The 22,456-nt window shown below is 48.1% G+C and overlaps 1 protein-coding gene across 1 annotated transcript in view; it reads right to left on the bottom strand.

The window, feature by feature from the left end:
• The window catches only part of LOC115365029 (glutamate receptor ionotropic, NMDA 1-like), a 74,993-nt gene that overhangs the window by 25,276 nt on the left and 27,261 nt on the right, over positions 1-22,456 (bottom strand). The window contains exons 7-12 of the mRNA XM_030059741.1: positions 15,063-15,125; positions 14,010-14,107; positions 13,103-13,224; positions 8,997-9,171; positions 2,898-3,048; positions 567-653 (exon numbers count right to left, since the gene is read on the bottom strand). Of these exons, the coding sequence (XP_029915601.1) occupies positions 567-653; positions 2,898-3,048; positions 8,997-9,171; positions 13,103-13,224; positions 14,010-14,107; positions 15,063-15,125 (696 nt within the window). The remainder of the gene's footprint in view (positions 1-566; positions 654-2,897; positions 3,049-8,996; positions 9,172-13,102; positions 13,225-14,009; positions 14,108-15,062; positions 15,126-22,456) is intronic.

Genomic DNA, 22,456 nt, shown 5'->3' with positions numbered 1-22,456 from the left:
ATAGATGCACACACACACACACACACATAGATGCACACACACACACACACATAGATGCACACACACATTAGCAGTAGTAGTACAGTCAGGTTCATCAAAAACCCGAGACACAGATAAACAGATACACATAAAAATACTACTACTACTACTAATAATAATAATGAAATAATAATATGGCGTTCACAGTAATAATAATAACAGTTGTAGTAATTATAACAATAACGATAATAAAAGCACATGTAAAAAATAACTCCTTCATAAACAGTGACATGTTGGTGGTTTCCTCCTCAGGCTGAACTCCAGCATGTGAACTCGTTCATATTTAGATATTGGATGTTTTGTATATTTTCCAGCCTGATGCTCAGATTACAGTTCCTGCTGTGACTCTGATGATGTTTCTTCAGCTCTGTAATCTGACATGCTGTCTGCTGCGGGCTGGCAGGAGCGCCACGTGCACCTGCTCACAGTGTGTGTTCTGTTCTCTGCTGTCGTGTGTTTTGGCGTGGTGTGGTGATGTAACGGCGGGCGGCGGGCGACGCCCTCAGGGACGAGCAGAGCCGCTGTACCTTCAGTCTGGTTGACATCTGGTATCCTCGAGGTTTCTCTGTCTCTCCTCCAGGCCAAATGATCTTCCTCTGAGTGTTCATCACCACCTGCCACACACACACACACACACACACACACACACACACACACACACACACACACACTGGCTGGAGTGATGTATGCTCTTGTTTGCATGCAGGCAGGTCTCACTGTGACACACTGACTAAATGACAGCATCAATACTGCATCTGCATATCCATAGTTAATGAGCCTGGGGACACACACACACACACACACACACACACACACACACACACACACACACACACACACACACGCGCGCACACACACACACACACACACACACACACGCTGTGTCTGTGTATCTTTACTGGAAGTCAGAGCAAAACAAGCTGCAGCTCTCTGCTGCTGAGTCCATAACACAGCTAACACCGCTAACAGAGCTAACACAGCTAACACCGCTAACAGAGCTAACACAGCTAACACCGCTAACACAGCTAACAGCTAACACAGCTAACAGAGCTAACACCGCTAACACAGCTAACACAGCTAACACAGCTAACAGAGCTAACACAGCTAACACCGCTAACAGAGCTAACACAGCTAACAGAGCTAACACAGCTAACAGCTAACAGAGCTAACACAGCTAACACAGCTAACAGCTAACACCGCTAACACAGCTAACACAGCTAACAGAGCTAACACCACTAACACAGCTAACACAGCTAACAGCTAACACCGCTAACAGAGCTAACACAGCTAACAGCTAACACAGCTAACGGCTAACGGAGCTAACACCGCTAACACAGCTAACACAGCTAACAGCTAACACAGCTAACAGCTAACAGAGCTAACACAGCTAACACAGCTAACAGAGCTAACACAACTAACAGAGCTAACAGAGCTAACACAGCTAACAGAGCTAACACCGCTAACAGAGCTAACACAGGTTACACAGCTTACACAGCTAACAGAGCTAACACAGCTAACAGAGCTAACACCGCTAACATAGCTAACACCGCTAACAGAGCTAACAGAGCTAACAAAGCTAACAGAGCTAACACCGCTAACAGAGCTAACAGAGCTAACACCGCTAACAGAGCTAACACAGCTAACAGAGCTAACACAGTTAGCAGTGCTAATTGAACTGTCAGAGCTAAATGAGCTGACTGAGCTAAATAATTAGCCTTATTCCTTGAAAATCACACTTTTAGTCCCAGAATGTCCCTGATTTCTCCGGATACTTTCCTCAAAGTCTGAACCATCAAACACTGAAACGTCATGTTTGTTTTGTTCAGCACGGCTTCGTTAGCCAGCCTGCCTAGCTAGCTTTGACACTGAGGTTTGGATTGTAAAAACCAGTGGATGCCCAAAAATAATAAAAAAAAAGGAAACACAAACCAGAGAACAGGAAGGAGTAACTGGGCTGTGACCAACAGTGAGGCTGCGAGGCTCCATTAAATGTAAAATAAATAAATACATAAATAAATAAATAAGGGCTTTTACTTCCATTTCCTGTGTAGTTACAGCCTGACAGGAGCGCAACGCGTCGGTACGTTCAACACGTCTCCAAGGTAACACACCTGGGCAGACTGCCGGCACGTTGGGCGAGCACCTTCATGCTCCTCAGAGGATGAACCCTGTCAATGCCGTGACCTCAAACCCCAGTTTTCCTGCAGCCCCAACGTGACGTCTTGACTTTTGTTGGAGTGTGAAGCGACATCACAGCAAACACATTGACAACACACACATTCATCCTCTCATTCAGGCCCCGGCTTTCACCGAGCTTACTATCTTACTAACAACGTAACTAAAACCAAGTGTAAAAAAAACATTTTACTGAAATAAAACTGAGGCTTTCCAAAAAAAAAAAAAACAATGACTGTGACTGTGTGTTTACAAAACTAACTGAAATAAATTAAATGTACAGATTAGACTTCTTTAGTTTCTGTCTCTGTCAGTTGACTTCCTCCAGACAGGAAATGCGTCTCCCAGGTTTTGAGCTGCGGCAGGTTCACGGCAGCAGACGGTTAACGCCCTTCACTCCCACCAGCGAGCGTCTGTGTCGCTGATCGGTCGCGGTCTGGCACATCGTGGCGGCAAAAGTCAGGAAAAAGACTAAAACTAACAGTGAAGTCAATAAAAAAACTGAAACTAAGCGTTTTCAAATAAATAAAATCTAAACTGTACTAGCAAACCTGCTTTAAACACTAATTTAAACTAAACTGACACTTGAAGTCAAAACGAAATAAAATAAAAACGAATGAAAAATGCAGAACTCTGATGACCGTGGCTGCAGCAGAGCATCATGGGAAAAGAGGGCGTGGTACCTGCGAGCCGTTGAAGACGCCGACCTGGACGAGGCGCCCGGGCTTCTGCTGGTAGTTGAGGATGCTGTAGGTGGCGAAGCGCCGGTCGCCGTCGTCATTGAACTCGATCCGCCCCGTCAGGCCGTCGGGGTACTTGGATGACATCAGCACCCTGGAGAGCCAATCAGAGACAGAGACTCAGGGTCAGCTGAGCGGAACGCCGGCTTCTGTTCTGCTGGACGCCAGGAGGACGAAGAGCTGAGGCTCATCTACATCTATGACTATCAATATCTATATATATATATATATTTATATCCATCTATAACTATCTACATCTATACATCTATATATGTCTATATCTATATATATCTGTATCGATCTAGATGGATAGATAAAATAATAATTTAACCTTATGGATCTTGAATGAAGTGTTTCCTTTCAAAATTATTGGCAAAAAAGCTTTGCCTATGAAGATGCCTATTTTGCATTTTTAAATACATTAAAAATATTTGATTTTTTTTAAAAAAATATTTGTTTCATACATATTTGTTTTACTAAGTAATTTTATATTGTTTCATTTTTATTTTCTTTGACTTTTTAATGCTATTTTATTTTTATTTTCTCTTTCTTTTCATGTATATTTTTTCTTTATATATATATATATATAAAAAAAAAACTAGAAAAAGAAACTATAAACAATAAACAACAAAAAGTATATAGAGTCACAATTTTTAAAAAAATATTTTTTTAAGTATTTAGAATTGAAAAAAATTGATCTTCATAAGCCAAGTATCGTTGTTTTCAATATTTTGAACGTCAGCCTTTCCAGTTGGTGGGGATGTGAGGCCACCAGCGCTCACCGACCCTGATCTGAGGTCAGTGAAGGTCACATGAAGGTCAAGCTGACGGCCGCTCTCCGTTCAGCTGAGAACCTTCATCATCCAGCCTTTTCTTAGCTTTGCTTCCTTTGATCTCTTCGTGTCTGGATCAGTTTATTTTCTCCTGACAGTTCAGATCGCCTTTTCGAGCGCTCTGCTCTCTCTGCTTCTCTTCCTCAGTCACAGCATCATCACCATCATCTTCATCCCTGTGGCTGAGCAGCTCCTCCCTGCAGGTGCTCTTTCAAGGTTTTATTCTGTATTTTTGTTCCTTTGAGTTTCAGTTCATTTGGACTGAGGTGCTGCTCTGACCAAACTCACTTTCTTATCTTTTTTTTTTTAATCGACCTTCATTCAAACTGATCTGTGCAGCAGCCATGTAGGATCACCTCTACTTAACATTTCATCTGGAACAGTGTTTTGGCAACCCAGTGCTCTATTTATGTGTGTGTGTGTGTGTGTGTGTGTGTGTGCATGAGTGTAATTCTAATTCTTTAAGTCGGAGACACGGCATGGAATTAACCCCATAGTGAAACTGAAGCGGTTCTGTTTGGCGGGGGGGCGGGGCTCGAGGGAGCGCTGGGATTCCCAGCAGCGTGGAGGACATGCTGGAGGATAATCCCCTGCAGAGCGACTCACAGCTGGAACCAGAGCCAGCCGACACGATCCTGCACGATCACAGCGCTCAGCATAACTCGGCACGCCCCCCTCGAAAACTAACACTTTTTCCCATTTCTCAGTAAATATGAGAACAAGTTGCTGTATTTTGACAAAACTGAGTTTTATTCTACATTAATTTTATCAAAATAAAAGTGTGGTCACCTAACATCATTAGGTTCTGAAAAAATCTACATTTAATTCAAATGAGGTGCTGCAAAAATGATTACACCCTACGACAAATTCTAATATTTTGTATGGCCTCCTTTACTTTTAACAACAGCACCAGCTCGGTCCAGATCCTGGATGCTGGATGCTGAACAGATAATGACGCTCAGGGTTCTGCTGGGTTGAGGTGTGGTGACGCGCTGCTCACCCTGTTCCTCCTCAGAAATGAACCAGTGGCCTTAAATGTATGTTTTGGGTGGTTACCGAGCTGAAACGACACTGAAAATTGGCCAGCATTGTCCTGCGGGGCTGCAGCAGGATACGACTCAAACAGGAAGAGACAGTGAGGTGACATCATCAGAGAGTGACATCATCTCCATGTGACATGATGGGAACTGAAGAGCTGAGTATATAGGTCACACAGTGTGTGTGTGTGTGTGTGTTGGGGGGGTCCAGGTCTGTTTAATATTCCAGCTGTGTGTCTCTGCAGAGCTGCAGGCCGATCTGATCTGCAGCCAAACTGCACTCACACCTGCCTCGTGATTCACCTGATCAGAGCTGGGCTGGATGTGTTGGATGTGTTGGATGTGTTGGATGTGTTGGATGTGCTGGATGTGTTGGATGTGTTGGATGTGTTGGATGTGTTGGATGTGCTGGATGTGCTGGATGTGTTGGATGTGTTGGATGTGCTAGATGTGCTGGATGTGTTGGATGTGCTGGATCTGTTGGATGTGTTGGATGTGCGGGATGTGTTGGATGCTGCTGGATGTGTTGGATATTGTTGGATGTGTTGGATGCTGTAGGATGCTGTCAGGTATGTTGGATGCCGTTGGATGTGTTGGATGCTGTTGTATGCTGTAGGATGCTGTTGGATGTGTTGGATGCTGTTGGATGCTGTAGGATGCTGTTGGATGTGTTGGATATTGTTGGATGTGTTGGATATTGTTGGATGTGTTGGATGCTGTAGGATGCTGTCAGGTATGTTGGATGCCGTTGGATGTGTTGGATGTGTTGGATGCTGTTGTATGCTGTAGGATGCTGTTGGATGTGTTGGATGCTGTTGGATGCTTCTGGATTCTGTTGGATGTGTTGGATGCTGTTGGATGCTGTTGGATGTGTTGGTTGTTGTTGGGTGTGTTGGATGTGTTGGATGCTGCTGGATGCTGTAGGATGCTGTTGGGTGTGTTAGATGCTGTTGGATGTCTTGGATATTGTTGGATGTGTTGGATGCTGTAGGATGCTGTTAGGTATGTTGGATGCCGTTGGATGTGTTGGATGTGTTGGATGCTGTTGGATGCTGCAGGATGCTGTTGGATGCTGTTGGATGCTGTAGGATGCTGTTGGATGTGTTGGATGCTGTTGGATGCTGTTGGATGCTGTAGGATGCTGTTGGATGTGTTGGATGCTGTTGGATGTGTTGGATGCTTTTGGATTCTGTTGGATGTGTTGGATGCTGTTGGATGCTGTTGGATGTGTTGGTTGTTGTTGGGTGTGTTGGATGTGTTGGATGCTGCTGGAAGCTGTTGGATGCTGTTGGATGCTGTAGTATGCTGTTGGATGCTGTTGGATGTGTTGGATGCTTTTAGATTCTGGTGGATGTGTTGGATGCTGTTGGATGTGTTGGATGTTGTTGGGTGTGTTGGATGCTGTTGGATGTGTTGGATATTGTTGGATGTGTTAGATGCTGTAGGATGCTGTTGGATGTGTTAGATGCTGTTAAATTTGTTGGATGCTTTAGGATGCTGTTGGATGCTGTAAGATGCTGTTGGATGCTGTAGGATGCTGTTGGATGTGTTGGATGCTGTTGGATACTGTAGGATGCTGTAGGATGCTGTAGGATGCTGTTGAATGTGCTGGATCTGTTGGATGTGTTGAATGTGCTGGATCTGTTGGATGCTGTTGGGTGTGTTGGATGCCTTTGGATGTGTTGGATGTTGTTGGATGCTGTTCGATGTGTTGGATGCTGTTGGATTCTTTTGGATTCTGTTGGATGTGTTGGATGTTGTTGGATGCTGTAGGATGCTGTTGGGTGTGTTGGATGCTGTTGGATGTGTTGGATGCTGTTGGATGCTGTAGGATGCTGTTGGGTGTGTTGGATGCTGTTGGATGTGTTGGATGCTGTTGAATGCTGTAGGATGCTGTTGGGTGTGTTGGATGCTGTTGGATGTGTTGGATGCTGTTGGATGCTGTAGGATGCTGTTGGATGTGTTGGATATTGTTGGATGCTGTTGGATGTGTTGGATGCTGTTGGATGTGTTGGATGTTGTTGGGTGTGTTGGATGCTGTTGGATGTGTTGGATATTGTTGGATGCTGTAGGATGCTGTTGGATGTGTTGGATGCTGTTGGATGCTGTTGGATGTGTTGGTTGTTGTTGGATATTGTTGGATGTGTTGGATGCTGTAGGATGCTGTTGGATGTGTTGGATGCTGTAGGATGCTGTTGGATGCTAACAGACGGTTTTACGGTTAGCCAAAGGGCAAATCCAGAACCCTTTTCCTCGTAATGTGACGAGTGTCTGGTGAAGAAAAATAACATTAAAATCCATAATGTCACAGAGTCGCTCTGCGGGTTCTTATTAGGGAATAGTTTCAGATATGAAACCATATATAATCCAACTTCCAATGCTAATTATGCCGCCTGTTATGCCTGTTGGCAGGTTCAGCATGAAGGATACCGTTTACCATGCCGGCTGCTGTGTCATTAAATGATCTACAGGAATCATTAAAGGTATAGTCCACCTGGTTTTTAGCATGGATTTTGGTTGTAAGATGAGTTTTTGCTTGCTTGCAGCCTCACAGGCAGCAGAGCTCCTGCTCGCTGGACTTTGGCAGCTTCCATCGACAGAAAAAAGCCTCAAACTAAAATCCCACCAATCACTCTATTTTCTCTACATTGTCCATCTGGACAGGAGTCACACACACAGAGAGAGAAATGCCAAGCTTCCATGTCTAGTTCATGTTACTATAAAGGGGTTTCATCTGAAACTCCTTCCCAGGATTCTTTTGGATTCTGTTGGATGTGTTGGATGTTGTTGGATGCTGTAGGATGCTGTTGGGTGTGTTGGATGCTGTTGGATGTGTTGGATGCTGTTGGATGCTGTAGGATGCTGTTGGGTGTGTTGGATGCTGTTGGATGTGTTGGATGCTGTTGAATGCTGTAGGATGCTGTTGGGTGTGTTGGATGCTGTTGGATGTGTTGGATGCTGTTGGATGCTGTAGGATGCTGTTGGATGTGTTGGATATTGTTGGATGCTGTTGGATGTGTTGGATGCTGTTGGATGTGTTGGATGTTGTTGGGTGTGTTGGATGCTGTTGGATGTGTTGGATATTGTTGGATGCTGTAGGATGCTGTTGGATGTGTTGGATGCTGTTGGATGCTGTTGGATGTGTTGGTTGTTGTTGGATATTGTTGGATGTGTTGGATGCTGTAGGATGCTGTTGGATGTGTTGGATGCTGTAGGATGCTGTTGGATGCTGTAGGATGCTGTTGGATTTGTTGGATGCTGTTGGATGCTGTAGGATGCTGTAGGATGCTGTTGAATGTGCTGGATCTGTTGGATGCTGTTGGGTGTGTTGGATGCCTTTGGATGTGTTGGATGTTGTTGGATGCTGTTGGATGTGTTGGATGCTGTTGGATTCTTTTGGATTCTGTTGGATGTGTTGGATGTTGTTGGATGCTGTAGGATGCTGTTGGGTGTGTTGGATGCTGTTGGATGTGTTGGATGCTGTTGGATGCTGTAGGATGCTGTTGGGTGTGTTGGATGCTGTTGGATGTGTTGGATGCTGTTGGATGCTGTAGGATGCTGTTGGATGTGTTGGATATTGTTGGATGCTGTTGGATGTGTTGGATGCTGTTGGATGTGTTGGATGTTGTTGGGTGTGTTGGATGCTGTTGGATGTGTTGGATATTGTTGGATGCTGTAGGATGCTGTTGGATGTGTTGGATGCTGTTGGATGCTGTTGGATGTGTTGGTTGTTGTTGGGTGTGTTGGATGTGTTGGATGCTGCTGGAAGCTGTTGGATGCTGTTGGATGCTGTTGGATGTGTTGGATGCTGTTGGATGCTTTTAGATTCTGTTGGATGTGTTGGATGGTCCGACCAACTCTGTCAGGAAAACCCGTGAGAAACGTTGCAGCTTGAGTTGCTTGCTGAGGTGTGTGTACTGATAGGTGACTGGCTGAGGTGTGTGTATTGATCGGTGACTGGCTGAGGTGACTGGCTGAGGTGTGTGTATTGATAGGTGACTGGCTGAGGTGTGTGTATTGATCGGTGACTGGCTGAGGTGTGTGTATTGATCGGTGACTTGCTGAGGTGTGTGTATTGATCGGTGACTTGCTGAGGTGTGTGTATTGATCGGTGACTGGCTGAGGTGTGTGTATTGATCGGTGACTGGCTGCGATGTGGACGGTGATCTGACCGTTTGAAGAGCGGCCCGGTCCTCCAGATGTTGGTGTTTCCCACGCAGCCTCGCGGCGGCTCCGTGATGTTCTCCTTCTCAAACAGCTCCTGCAGCGACTGAGCCACCACCGCCACCGCGTCCGTGATGTGCGCCGACTCGTTCTTACCGTTTATGAGCTGGAGGCCCAGCAGGCCTGCACACACACACACACACACACACACACACACACACACACACGCACACACACACACAGCAGAAAGAGACGTTACACAAAGCGCAGGGAGACGTTGCATGCACACACACACACACACACACACACACACATACATACACACACTGGAGCTATATAGGTTGTATGTAATCTCCCTCCCTCACACACACTCATTAATTAAAAAGTCTCTCTCTCTCTCTCTCTCTCTCTCTCACACACACACACACACAGTCTAAATTAATTTAAAAGATGTAATTAATGATTGATTTCTTTTTCATTTTTAACACACGCACACACGCACACACACACACACACACACAGTCTAAATTAATTTAAAAGATGTAATTAAAGATTGATTTCTTTTTCATTTTTAACACACCCACCCACACGCACACACACGCACACACACACACACACACACACACACACACACACACACACACACACACACACACACAGGGCTTCAGGCATCAGGCTGTCAGTGTGCAGGTGGTGCACAGCACTGCTGAACTGCATGCTGGGAGTTGAACTCTGAAAAATCACAACCCTTGGTCTCTCCAGGACAACCAAAGCCACGCTGGGACAGTGTGAACCGCCTGCTGGTGTTTTCCTTCTCCAGACGCCCGGCACGCCGCGGGGAGGAGAGCCCGACCGCCGCCGGCTGGCGCCGTTAGCTTCCTCACTGAAACCACTGCAGCCTGCTAGCTAGCATTCCTCATTATAATAACTCAGTGCTGCAGGCTAGCATTCCTCCACAGTGCTACAGGCTAGCATTCCTCATTAAAACTAATTACTGAGCCTAGCTAGCATTCCTCCATGGTGCTACAAGCTAGCATTCCTCATTAAAACTAATTACTGAGCCTAGCTAGCATTCCTCCATGGTGCTACAAGCTAGCATTCCTCATTAAAACTAATTACTGAACCTAGCTAGCATTCCTCCATGGTGCTACAAGCTAGCATTCCTCATTAAAACGAATTACTGAACCTAGCTAGCATTCCTCCATGGTGCTACAAGCTAGCATTCCTCATTAAAACGAATTACTGAACCTAGCTAGCATTCCTCCATGGTGCTACAAGCTAGCATTCCTCATTAAAACGAATTACTGAACCTAGCTAGCATTCCTCCATGGTGCTACAAGCTAGCATTCCTCATTAAAACTATTCACTGCTACTAACTAGCATTCCTCCACAGTGCTAGAAGCTAGCACGAGCTAGCATTCCTCCTGCTTTTAATTAAAATGAATGCATACCACTAGCCAGCGTCACCTGCATTTTTCAATGAGGAACGCTAACAACGCTAACAGACGGTTTTACGGTTAGCCAAAGGGCAAATCCAGAACCCTTTTCCTCGTAATGTGACGAGTGTCTGGTGAAGAAAAATAACATTAAAATCCATAATGTCACAGAGTCGCTCTGCGGGTTCTTATTAGGGAATAGTTTCAGATATGAAACCATATATAATCCAACTTCCAATGCTAATTATGCCGCCTGTTATGCCTGTTGGCAGGTTCAGCATGAAGGATACCGTTTACCATGCCGGCTGCTGTGTCATTAAATGATCTACAGGAATCATTAAAGGTATAGTCCACCTGGTTTTTAGCATGGATTTTGGTTGTAAGATGAGTTTTTGCTTGCTTGCAGCCTCACAGGCAGCAGAGCTCCTGCTCGCTGGACTTTGGCAGCTTCCATCGACAGAAAAAAGCCTCAAACTAAAATCCCACCAATCACTCTATTTTCTCTACATTGTCCATCTGGACAGGAGTCACACACACAGAGAGAGAAATGCCAAGCTTCCATGTCTAGTTCATGTTACTATAAAGGGGTTTCATCTGAAACTCCTTCCCAGAAAGAAGCCTCAAACCTCCAGCAGAGACAAGGTGGTTGAGGATTTTTGTTTTTCAGAGTACAGTCTGACTGCACTATTAAAAACTGATGGATTATTTTTAACACATCTGCAGTTGTTGGGGGACAACACAGGAATGTGTTCAAAATGACACATCATTTTTAAGAGTGCAAATGCTTTCTGGAAGCAGCAGGAGGGGTACGGGACACAGCGGGATGTCCCAGACAGCCAGAGACACACAGGACAGTGTCCAGGCTAAACTTTAACGTTACCTCACTGATCAGCCAGTCAGCAGCACATCCTTCACTGGATCAGAGCTGGACTGGCTGAACCCTCCAGGGGAGAAGTTATTTTGGGGGGTTCAGTGTCTTGCTCAGAGGCACATCAGCAGGATAAAGGCTTGAACAGACGGTACGCAGCCAGTTCCAAATGAGAGTCTTCCCCCGTGTTTCTCCCACAATTCCACAATCCTCACACTGAAAATCCACATATTTTCTGACAGGTTTGGCCATCTGAATTCACATTTAAAGGAACAGTCTGTGATTTCTCTGAGATAGTTTCTACCCCTCCACTTGGTTTAGTTTTGCTCGGTGTTTTACTGTCCTACTGACTTTAAACACACCAACCAGTTACAATTATGCCTTTTCCATTAGTAGCAGCTGTGATATGTTGGCTTCCACTGGGGAAAAAATCAGTCTACACACCCAAAGCATATTTATGGAAATATGTAACAAAAAATTTTAGTGTGAGGTAAAAAAAAAAAAATTCCAATATAATGGGTCTCAATAGACTCACAATGGCCTGAAACGTGTTTCTAAATACGTCCTGAAGGATCGATCTTATAGTGGAGGCTCCAACGGCTCCAAATCTCCTGAACCAAACCTGCTAGAGGCTCAGAACCAACGCCCGTCTTCGGCTTTTCAGGGACGCTGAACATGCCAGCCCGTCCCCCGTCTCTACAACCTTCCATCTCCATTCCAAAGATAGAAATATCAGAAATATTTTCTACTGTATATTGGAGTGTGGGGGGTGTTTTCTCAGTTCTGGGCGGGATACGAGCAGAGACGTTTCATCCAGCTGACATTCTTTGTCTTTCTGTCCTCGTACGTTTGGTTGAAATAACATCCAGTAACTCTGAGATTACCCCAGCTGCTGAAATGAGCTTCTAAACGACAATAACATCAAATCATCGAAGGCTCAACTGATTTCTCACCACCCCCCCTTTGTCTGAGCCCCGCCCCCCCGCCTCCAGCTGAGAAGGAAGGGCACATTGGCGATGCTGCTTTCCGTCTGTTCAGGCCTCAGCGCTCGGCCTCGTTTGGGACTGAACCTCGCTGTAAGCTCTGTCTGGCCGACTGAGTGACCTGCTGTGTGTGATACCCCCCCCGCCCCCCACCCGGGCAGAAGCCATGTTGCAGTGGGCGGGGTTTCCTACTGACCAATGGGCAGAGAGGAAGCAGGAAGCAACGGCGGTATCTTACCAGTTTGTTCAGACACACTTCACTGTGGGGGAGCAGAACTGCAGCGACACTGCCTGTCTGTCTACTCCCCCCACCCCAAAACCTAATGCTGAGTGCAGTTTACACCCCCCCACCTCCCCCCCCCGACCCCCATCCCCGCCCCCCTCCCCTCCACCCCAGCCCCTCCCATAGCAGCGCATGTTACTGGCTTGTCTATGGTACGAACGGGCGGACGGGCGGGCGGACGACACACACTATAGAAATGAAACAAACAAAAAGATGTTAGACACATTTAAAGCCACAGTTACAATGAGCAAGAAAGAAAACAATGGTTTGGAACCTTTAAACATGTCTTTTTTTTTTTTTTTTTTTTTCTTTTTTGGATGTTTAAACGTTCAACCAGTCAGAAGGAACCAGAGAGAGAAACACAACAAGACGCTGAGAAGATAACTAGCTGTGATGAGGTTTAGCTTCCTTCATCAGAGACTACATCGGTATGAGAGAGAGAGAGGAAGAGCGAGAGAGAGAGAGAGAGAAAGAGACAGTGAGAGAGAGAGAGAGAGAGGAGGAGGAAGAGGAGGAAGAGGAGGAGGAAGAGGAGGTGACGTACCATCTGGTGCTTCATTCAGAGCTTTGCCGGTCATCTCTCTCTCACCGACCAGCCAGACGTAGCCAGAGCCGGTCATGTTCAGCTGCCGGGCGGCTTTATACACTGCAGCAGCTTCATCCTCACTGCATGAACACACACACACACACACACACACACACACACACACAGCAGGTAGACAAGGGGGCAAAATGATCTCATCAGGTTTACACAGGTTTCTCCTGAAAAACAAAACTAATCCTCTCCATCATGTGAGCCACTAGAAGTGTGTGTTGGTGTGTGTGTGTGTGTGTGTGTGTGTGTGCAGAGGCCCCGCCCTCTGCCTGGATTTTCTTGTTTTCTTGAGCTCGGGACTTTTCTGGGCGTCGGCCTTTGTGCAGCAGGAGTGTCGCTCACGGCCAATCACAGTGCAGCATGGTGTCAGATCAATAGCACCACGTCCAATAGGAAGTGCCGAAAATAGGGTTGGGGTTGGGGTTGGGGTTGGGGTTGGGGTTAGGACTGGGGTTGGGGCTGGGGCTTTGGTTGGGGCTGGGGTTGGGGCTGGGGTTGGGGCTGGGGTTGGTGCTGAGGTTAGGGCTGGGGTTGGGGTTGGGGTTGGGGCTGGGGTTGGGGTTGGGGCTGGGGCTTTGGTTGGGGCTGGGGTTGGTGCTGGGGTTGGGGTTGGGGTTGGGGTTGGGGTTGGGGTTGGGGTTGGGGCTGGGGTTGGGGTTGGGGCTGGGGTTGGGGTTGGGGTTGGGGTTGGGGCTGGGGTTGGGGTTGGGACTTTGGTTGGGGCTGGGGTTGGGGTTGGGGTTGGGGTTGGGACTTTGGTTGGGGCTGGGGTTGGGGTTGGGGTTGGGGTTGGGACTTTGGTTGGGGTTGGGGTTGGGGTTTTTGGCTGGGGTTGGGGTTGGGACTGGGGACTGACCTGGCAGAGAGGATGATGACTCTGGCCTCGAGGTCTTTGGCCTCCAGCAGCAGAGCGGTCAGGTTGGTGTCCTGGCTGAACAACAGCACCTTCTCCGCCTGCAGCACCGCAGCGCAGGGCGACAGGTCGCGGCGCAGGGCGACAGGTCGCAGCGCAGGACGGCAGGTGGCAGCGTAGGACAGTAAATCACAGCGCGGGACAAAACACCACAGGACACATCAGAGGACATGCATCATTAGCTTTTGACCATCAAAGCCCCTCCCTGCCCCAGACCCCGCCCCCAAAGCCTCAACCATGCTCCCTCTCACCCACGCTACCAAGGGGGCAAAAAAAATGGAGAAAAATCAAGGTTCCAAGATCTGCCGAACTGAAAGAAAAATCAAACTCGAAGCTTGAAAAAGGAGGAGGGAGCAAAAAAGTTGTGCGTGGTGTGATGTAACATGCAAACTGAGGCGCTGTCAAGACTCCAACCAACCAGGGACGTGCATGTTAGAGAAGGAGCGCTGATGCAACCGCAAATGAACAAAAAAACAAGTGAAAGAAGGCAGAAGAGGAAGAGGAGGAGGAAGAGGAAGGCAGGTAGTACGGGAGCAGCGGGAGGAGGAAGAAGGGGGGAGCAGGAGGAGGAGGAGCAGGAGGAGGAGGAGGAGGAAGTGGTGGTTCATTTCCCAAAAAGGCAGAAAAGAAAAAGAAGAGGAGGTTTGATGTTGCAGAGAGGAGTGACAGGATCCTTGTGGGCTGTGCTGCTCCGCCCTCAGATCTGCAGACAGAGCCAAGCCCCAGCCTGGCTGCATGCAACCCTGCACATGGAAAAACTCAGGGAGGAGGAAGAGGAGGAAGAAGAGGAAGGGCGTCTTTCTTGGCTAGTGTAAACCCATTCCTGGTGTGTAGAAATCATAGAAAAAGAAAGAAAAATAAAGGTGGAAAAAGACGTGCCACCAGGATAAGAGTCTATCTCTGGAGTTGGGTTGGATTTGGGCGGGCTGACTGGTGCTTGCTACTGGGCTAGCTCAGAGATTGGTTGGGCGGCGTGCATTGACCATGCAAGTATACCTTGGGTCCTCTCCTGAAGTCAAAGGACTGTTGGTCGAGGTTTTCATAGTTCCTGTTTTTAGTCTGATGGGTAATGTGCACAGAGAAAATATGCAGACACAGAAGAATATTATAGACAGTCAGAAATGGGGGGCAGTAAAGCATTCCAACAAATCTCCACTTTTCTGCTTCAAATCAGGAGGCTGCGGGACACTGGGGCGCGCAAACACATCTGTCTGTCTGCCTGTCTGTCTGCCTGTGTGTCTGTCTGTCTGTCTCTGTGTTCTGATGCCTTTCTGTATGTGCTTTCTTCTGTCTGTCTGACTGCCACCGTGTCTTAATGGAGATATTTGACGTTTATAGAGAAGAAAGTTCTTGTCAGTTTATGTGGTATGTGTATATTTAGTGTGGAAGCTAAATATGTACATGAAGCCTGAGCTCTGCCTGTCTGTCTGAATGGAGCTGTTACTTATTTTTAGATGTGAGAGAACAGAGTTGAGCAGACACTTTGGCGGTTTGAAAGGAACGGGAAAAAAACAAAAACACATCAGCCTCTGTTCCTACTTCACAGAAACACTTCAGCATCGCAGCTCCAAATGGAAATCCAAGGTGGAGTTGTTGCTGGTTGAAGCTGGAGTGTTAAAAACTGCCAGACAGGGTCAAAAATCTCACGAGGAAGAAAGAGCCATGAAGAGAGCTCTGCTTAGCTCCGGGATGTTATTCTGGTCAGTCTGTGCTGAATCAGCACCTTTAGCTGCACGCTGACATCACGCTCACACCTACCAGGACAAAGTGAACGTCTTTGGAAGAACCAGATCCAGACACAGCAGGAGCCTGGAGTCAGGCTCTGGAAAGTGTGGCACAGCGCCACCTACCCTTCAAACCCGGAAACACCACAGACCCACAGGTGTGACCGCGTCACGCCTAAAACATGAGACACACAAAACACCCTGAGCGCAAGGACACAGCTCAGAGACGTTTACCACCAACGTCCAGGGAACAAGGCCGATACATGTCCTCACGTACTGCGTCAAGTACTGCGTCAAGTACTGCGTCAGCTCCTGCATCACGTACTGCGTCAAGTACTGCGTCAGCTACTGCGTCAGCTACTGCGTCAAGTACTGCGTCAGCTACTGCGTCAGCTACTGCATCACGTACTGCATCAAGTACTGCGTCAGCTACTGCATCACGTACTGCGTCAAGTACTGCGTCAAGTACTGCGTCAAGTACTGCGTCAGCTACTGCATCACGTACTGCGTCAAGTACTACGTCACGTATTGCGTCAGCTACTGCATCACGTACTGCGTCAGCTACTGCATCACGTACTGCGTCAAGTACTGCGTCAGCTACTGCATCACGTACTGCGTCAAGTACTGCGTCAAGTACTGCGTCAGCTACTGCATCAAGTACTGTGTCAAGTACTGCGTCAGCTACTGCATCAAGTACTGCGTCAAGTACTGCGTCAAGTACTGCATCAAGTACTGCGTCAAGTACTGCATCAAGTACTGCGTCAAGTACTGCATCAGCTACTGCATCACGTACTGTGTCAAGTACTGCGTCAAGTACTGCGTCAGCTACTGCATCAAGTACTGCGTCAAGTACTGCGTCACGTATTGCGTCAGCTACTGCATCACGTACTGCGTCAGCTACTGCATCACGTACTGCGTCAAGTACTGCGTCAGCTACTGCATCACGTACTGCATCAGCTACTGCATCACGTACTGCGTCAAGTACTGCGTCAGCTACTGCATCACGTACTGCGTCAGCTACTGCATCACATACTGAATCAGTTACTGCATGACGTACTGCATGACGTACTGCATCAGCTACTGCATCACATACTGCATCACGTACTGCGTCAGCTACTGCATCACGTACTGCATCACGTACTCTGTCAGCTACTGCATCACATACTGCATCAGTTACTGCATCACGTACTGCGTCACATACTGCGTTAGCTACTGCATGACGTACTGCATGACGTACTGGATCAGCTACTGCATGACGTACTGCATGATGTACTGCGTCAGCTACTGCATCACGTACTGCATCAGCTACTGCATCACGTACTGCGTTAGCTACTGCATGACGTACTGCATGACGTACTGCATCAACTACTGCATCACGTACTGCGTCAGCTACTGCATCACCTACTGCATCACATACTGCATCACCTACTGCATCACGTACTGCGTCAGCTACTGCATCACGTACTGCGTCAGCTACTGCATCACCTACTGCATCACGTACTGCATCACCTACTGCATCACGTACTGCATCAGCTACTGCATCACGTACTGCGTCAGCTACTGCATCATGTACTGCCTCAGCTACTGCATCACGTACTGTGTCAGCTACTGCATCACCTACTGCATCACGTACTGCGTCAGCTACTGCATCACGTACTGCGTCACGTACTGTGTCAGTTACTGCGTCACGTACTGCGTCAGCTACTGCATCACATACTACATCACGTACTGCGTCAGTTACTGCATCACGTACTGCGTCAGCTACTGCATCCTGTACTGCGTCAGCTACTGCATCACGTACTGCATCACCTACTGCATCACGTACTGCGTCAGCTACTGCATCACGTACTGCGTCACGTACTGTGTCAGTTACTGCGTCACGTACTGCGTCAGCTACTGCATCACATACTACATCACGTACTGCGTCAGTTACTGCATCACGTACTGCGTCAGCTACTGCATCACGTACTGCGTCAGCTACTGCATCACGTACTGCGTCACGTACTGTGTCAGTTACTGCGTCACGTACTGCGTCAGCTACTGCATCACCTACTGCATCACGTACTGCATCAGCTACTGCATCACGTACTGCGTCAGCTACTGCATCATGTACTGCGTCAGCTACTGCATCACGTACTGTGTCAGCTACTGCATCACCTACTGCATCACGTACTGCGTCAGCTACTGCATCACGTACTGCGTCACGTACTGCGTCAGCTACTGCATCACATACTACATCACGTACTGCGTCAGTTACTGCATCACGTACTGCGTCAGCTACTGCATCACGTACTGCGTCACGTACTGTGTCAGTTACTGCGTCACGTACTGCGTCAGCTCCTGCCTCAGCTACTGCATCACATACTGCGTCAGCTACTGCATCACATACTGCGTCAGCTACTGCATCACATACTACATCACGTACTGCGTCAGTTACTGCATCACGTACTGCGTCAGCTACTGCATCACGTACTGCGTCAGTTACTGCATCACGTACTGCGTCAGCTACTGCATCACGTACTGCATCACGTACTGCGTCAGCTACTGCATCACATACTGCATCACGTACTGCGTCAGCTACTGCATCCTGTACTGCGTCAGCTACTGCATCACGTACTGCATCACGTACTGCGTCAGCTACTGCATCCTGTACTGCGTCAGCTACTGCATCACGTACTGCATCACGTACTGCATCACGTACTGCGTCAGCTACTGCATCCTGTACTGCATCACATACTGCGTCAGTTACTGCGTCAGCTCCTGGTAAATTCTGGCTGACTTCCTGGCAGAACACGTCCCCAGTCACCTGTCGGTTTTCAGTGCAGATGGATGGAGCTGACCGACGAGTGTAGCGCAAGGCATTATGGGTATTTGGATGTTTGCGATTCTGTAATCACCAAGTACAGTAAGATATTCCCCACCCGTTCTTCCACTTTATTGTGAAATCCCAAAGCTCTGTGTGTTTTAAGGTTGTTATTAAGGTTATTAGGCCACAGGGTGAGCGTGCACCTCAGTGTGTTCAGTAACACTGAATCACTGTTATCGGCTTAAAGCTGAATTATTAGTGTGCATGTAAACGAGTGTCTGTGTGTTCTGTATCTCACAGCTCATTCCCCTTCACTGCGTCTCCTCGCTCCTTCACCGACCAAACAAACCACATAAACACCCTGACCCAGTTCCCGCCTCGTCCCGTCTCGTCTCGTGTCCCGCGGAGCCGCAGAGGACTCTGTGAAGACTCGTGTTGATGTTAAGCTGCTCTGGCAACTCAGAGCTCCCATCAGCCACCACTCCGCTCCAAATGTTAAGCTCATTAAATTTACATTCTGCCACAAACTCTCAGAGCGTCCTCTCAGGGCCGACCGGCCACAGAGACACAACACACACTGTCTCTCTGCCTGTCTGCCTGTCTGTCTGCCTGCCTGCCTGCCTGCCTGCCTGCCTGCCTGTCTGTCTGTCTCTCCCTGTCTGTCTGCCTGTCTCTCTCCCACCACTCAAAACTCCAGCTGTTCCTCTAAATGTTTAACCTGTGTGGTTTAGTTTAATGGTGTATTTGGCTGTTGTGCTGTCACTCAGATGATGTTGTGTAACATATATGATGTAGGCCACAGAGCCTGAGGGCGAGACCAAGTCTGTCTGTCTGTCTGTCTGTCTGTCTGTCTGTCTGCACACACTGTCTTTAACAGGTCATTAGTCCAGTATTGAGTCATAAAATCTTTTTTTTCCTAAACCGAGTGAAACCACCTGCTGGTGCTGTTGGATATTATCATTTGTTCCTGATTCAGTTTCTCCTGATCCTGGTATTTTCTTGAAAAATATGCCAAAAAATCTGCTGAGCAAAGTGTTCTCATCTCCTGTCTGCCATGTATTTGCAGATTCAGACGAGTAAAAGGCCCTGCAGCAGAGCAGTGGAGCGGCTGTGTGCTCACTCTGCAGGAGCATCACCGGACCCAAGCCTGCAGCCTCGGGCCTCGGGCCTCGGGCCTCGGGCCCCCGGCCCCCGGCCCTCAGCCCCCGGCCCCCGGCCCCCGGCCCCCGGCCCTCAGCCCCCGGCCCCCGGCCCCTGGCCCTCAGCCCCCGGCCCCCGGCCTCAGGCCTCCAGCCTCCGGCCTCCAGCCTTGGACCTTCTCAGCTTCACTCTGAGACGAGGGCAGGAAACCTCGTGCTCACTAGGGCTGCTAAAATTTCCAGAAACTATCCGGAAGCTTTCCATGGGAAGTTAGATGGGGAATTTTGGAAATGTTACAAGTTGGAAAACTTACATGGGAATTAACAGCACTTAACTGGAAATTTGGGATAATTTGTACAAACTGTAGGATATCCAAACAGAAGCATGTTGTTCTGTCATAGCAGACATGAGCCGCTGCCGTCACTCAGACTGTCTGTCACGTTACACTGCAGCGCTAACCCTAACCCTAACCCTAACCCTAACGTTACACTGTCACGTTACACTGTCACGTTACACTGCAGCGCTCCACGTTACACGGTACCACGGTTTGATAGCGTCACATGATGCGCCAGGTAAGACGTAAATTATTATGAAATATGAACAAACATCTTGGACACATTTTTTAAGTCCAGCTGCCTTAAGAAATGGAGTTAAACTGTGTGTTCCAGTGAGCAGAACATGGCAGAGCGTGGCAGAACGTGGCAGAACGTGGCAGTACGTGACTCGGTGGCTTCATCCCACAGGACCTGCAGGTTGCCAGGTTCCAGGTGAAGCAGCTAAATAAAGCCGAGGGAAGGTCGAGTCTGCTGGTTTGCAGTGAAGCAGCTCCTGTTCCTCTGCATCATGAATCTGCATTCACGCTGAATCTGAAATCATCTGTGTGCCTGATCAGGAGGCACTGTGCTGATTTCATTTGAAAAATCACAAAAATGCATTCGACTCAAACGCATTTTAGTCAAAAGTCTCAGACTAAATCAGAATCAGCTGCCAAAGCTAACACTGATGTCGCTAAGGGTTGCCATGGTTACGAGGTGAGTTAGCAAACAGTGTAGTTGTGGTAGCGGGAACATGACGCTGCTGAAAAACATCAGCAGAAGGTGGGAAAACGAGAAACAAAGCGTATCCGTGGTAACCACGACGACAGAGGAACTCGGCTTTCACATTAAAGGTCCTGTTTCGCTGCCGGAGTCTGACGGCGCCCCCTGGCTGCAGAGATGGAATCAGACATGAATCAAACCCTCCGCTTCCCTTCCTGCAGCTAACACACAGCCTGCAGGCCAGCTTACCCACAATGCACCGGGGCAGGCTGATGATGTCATCAGAATGCTGCCAGAACCGTGTGAAAAGATGTAAACAACAACAACAACAACAAACTAACACACTGCTGTCTGGCTCTGCCTCACTGCGTGTGTGTGTGTGTGTGTGTGTGTGTGTGTGTGTGTGTGTGTGTGTGTGTGTGTGTGTGTGTGTGTGTGTGTGTGTGTGTGCGATGTGTTTGCGTGGCTCCAGCTCCCAGCTCCGTCATTGTGCCGTAGAGATGGAAGAACAGACGACTGACTGGAAATGAAGAACTAAAGCCATGAGATGGACAGACCAATGACGGAGAGAGAGAGAGAGAGAGAGAGAGAGAGAGAGAGAGAGAGAGAGAGAGGATAAGAGAAAAGATCTGAAAATAATGGAGGGAACAGTGTGAGGCAGGAAAGAAGAGATGAACATAAAAGAGGAGAGAGGAGGAGAGCTGATGGAGGAAAGGAGGAGGAGAGGAGGAGAAGAACTGATGGAGGAGAGGAGGAGAGCTGATGGAGGAGAGGAGGAGAGCTGATGGAGGAGAGGAGGAGGAGAGGAGGAGAGCTGATGGAGGAGAAGAGGAGGAGAGCTGATGGAGGAGAGGAGGAGGAGAGGAGGAGAGCCGATGGAGGAGAAGAGGAGGAGAGGAGGAGAGCCGATGGAGGAGAGGAAGCTGTGAGGCGCTGGCAGGAGGAGAAACAAAGCCAGGAGGAGGGAGAGAGGGAGGGATGGACGAGTGGATGGAGGGATGGAGGGATGAGCTGGGTGTGGCTTCACTCCTGCAGACACCTCTCAGGGGCGGAGCTTCTGTGGCTACGGAGAATCTGACTGGTCGAGTTAAACAGCAGTGGGCGGGGCCAAAGCGCTCCAAGTGATCAGAAAACGACATCATCATCATTTATTTATTTATTTTAAGGATTTTTAAGAACGTTTTCAGGATGTTTGTTTCACTTGTTTTTGTTTGTTTGTTTGTTTGTTTGTTTTTTGGATCATTTTTCCTCGGCGCCCGTCTGAGTGGGCTCAGCTCTCACAGGGTTAACCCCTCGCTGTCTGCACGGCTGTGCAGTTGCTCTGTAATCTCACTGGGATTACGCAGCATGTAATCCCACGGCAGCAGAGGCACCGGCACACAGCTGCACAGCACGCGGCGATTACCCATCATGCTTCAGTGTGCGTCTCACCTGAGGGATCCACTGATTATCAGTCCAGTTCGATTATCAGGGATGAGATCCATCATTTCAACAGTCGCTCTGATCATTTTGATTTACGATGAAAACGCCTCAGACTCCGCCTCGGTTGCCATGGCGACAGCAGGGTCATGATTCAGACCAGGGATGCTGCGATGCCCCGGTCAAGCCCCGTGTTTAAAATATTAAATACTGATACCATGATAGTAATACACACACACACACACATGCTTTTATGTTTTTGGA

The sequence above is a fragment of the Myripristis murdjan genome, chromosome 9, assembly GCF_902150065.1.
Source record: "Myripristis murdjan chromosome 9, fMyrMur1.1, whole genome shotgun sequence".
Classification (NCBI taxonomy): domain Eukaryota; kingdom Metazoa; phylum Chordata; class Actinopteri; order Holocentriformes; family Holocentridae; genus Myripristis; species Myripristis murdjan.
This window is presented reverse-complemented; position numbering and strand designations above follow the sequence as displayed.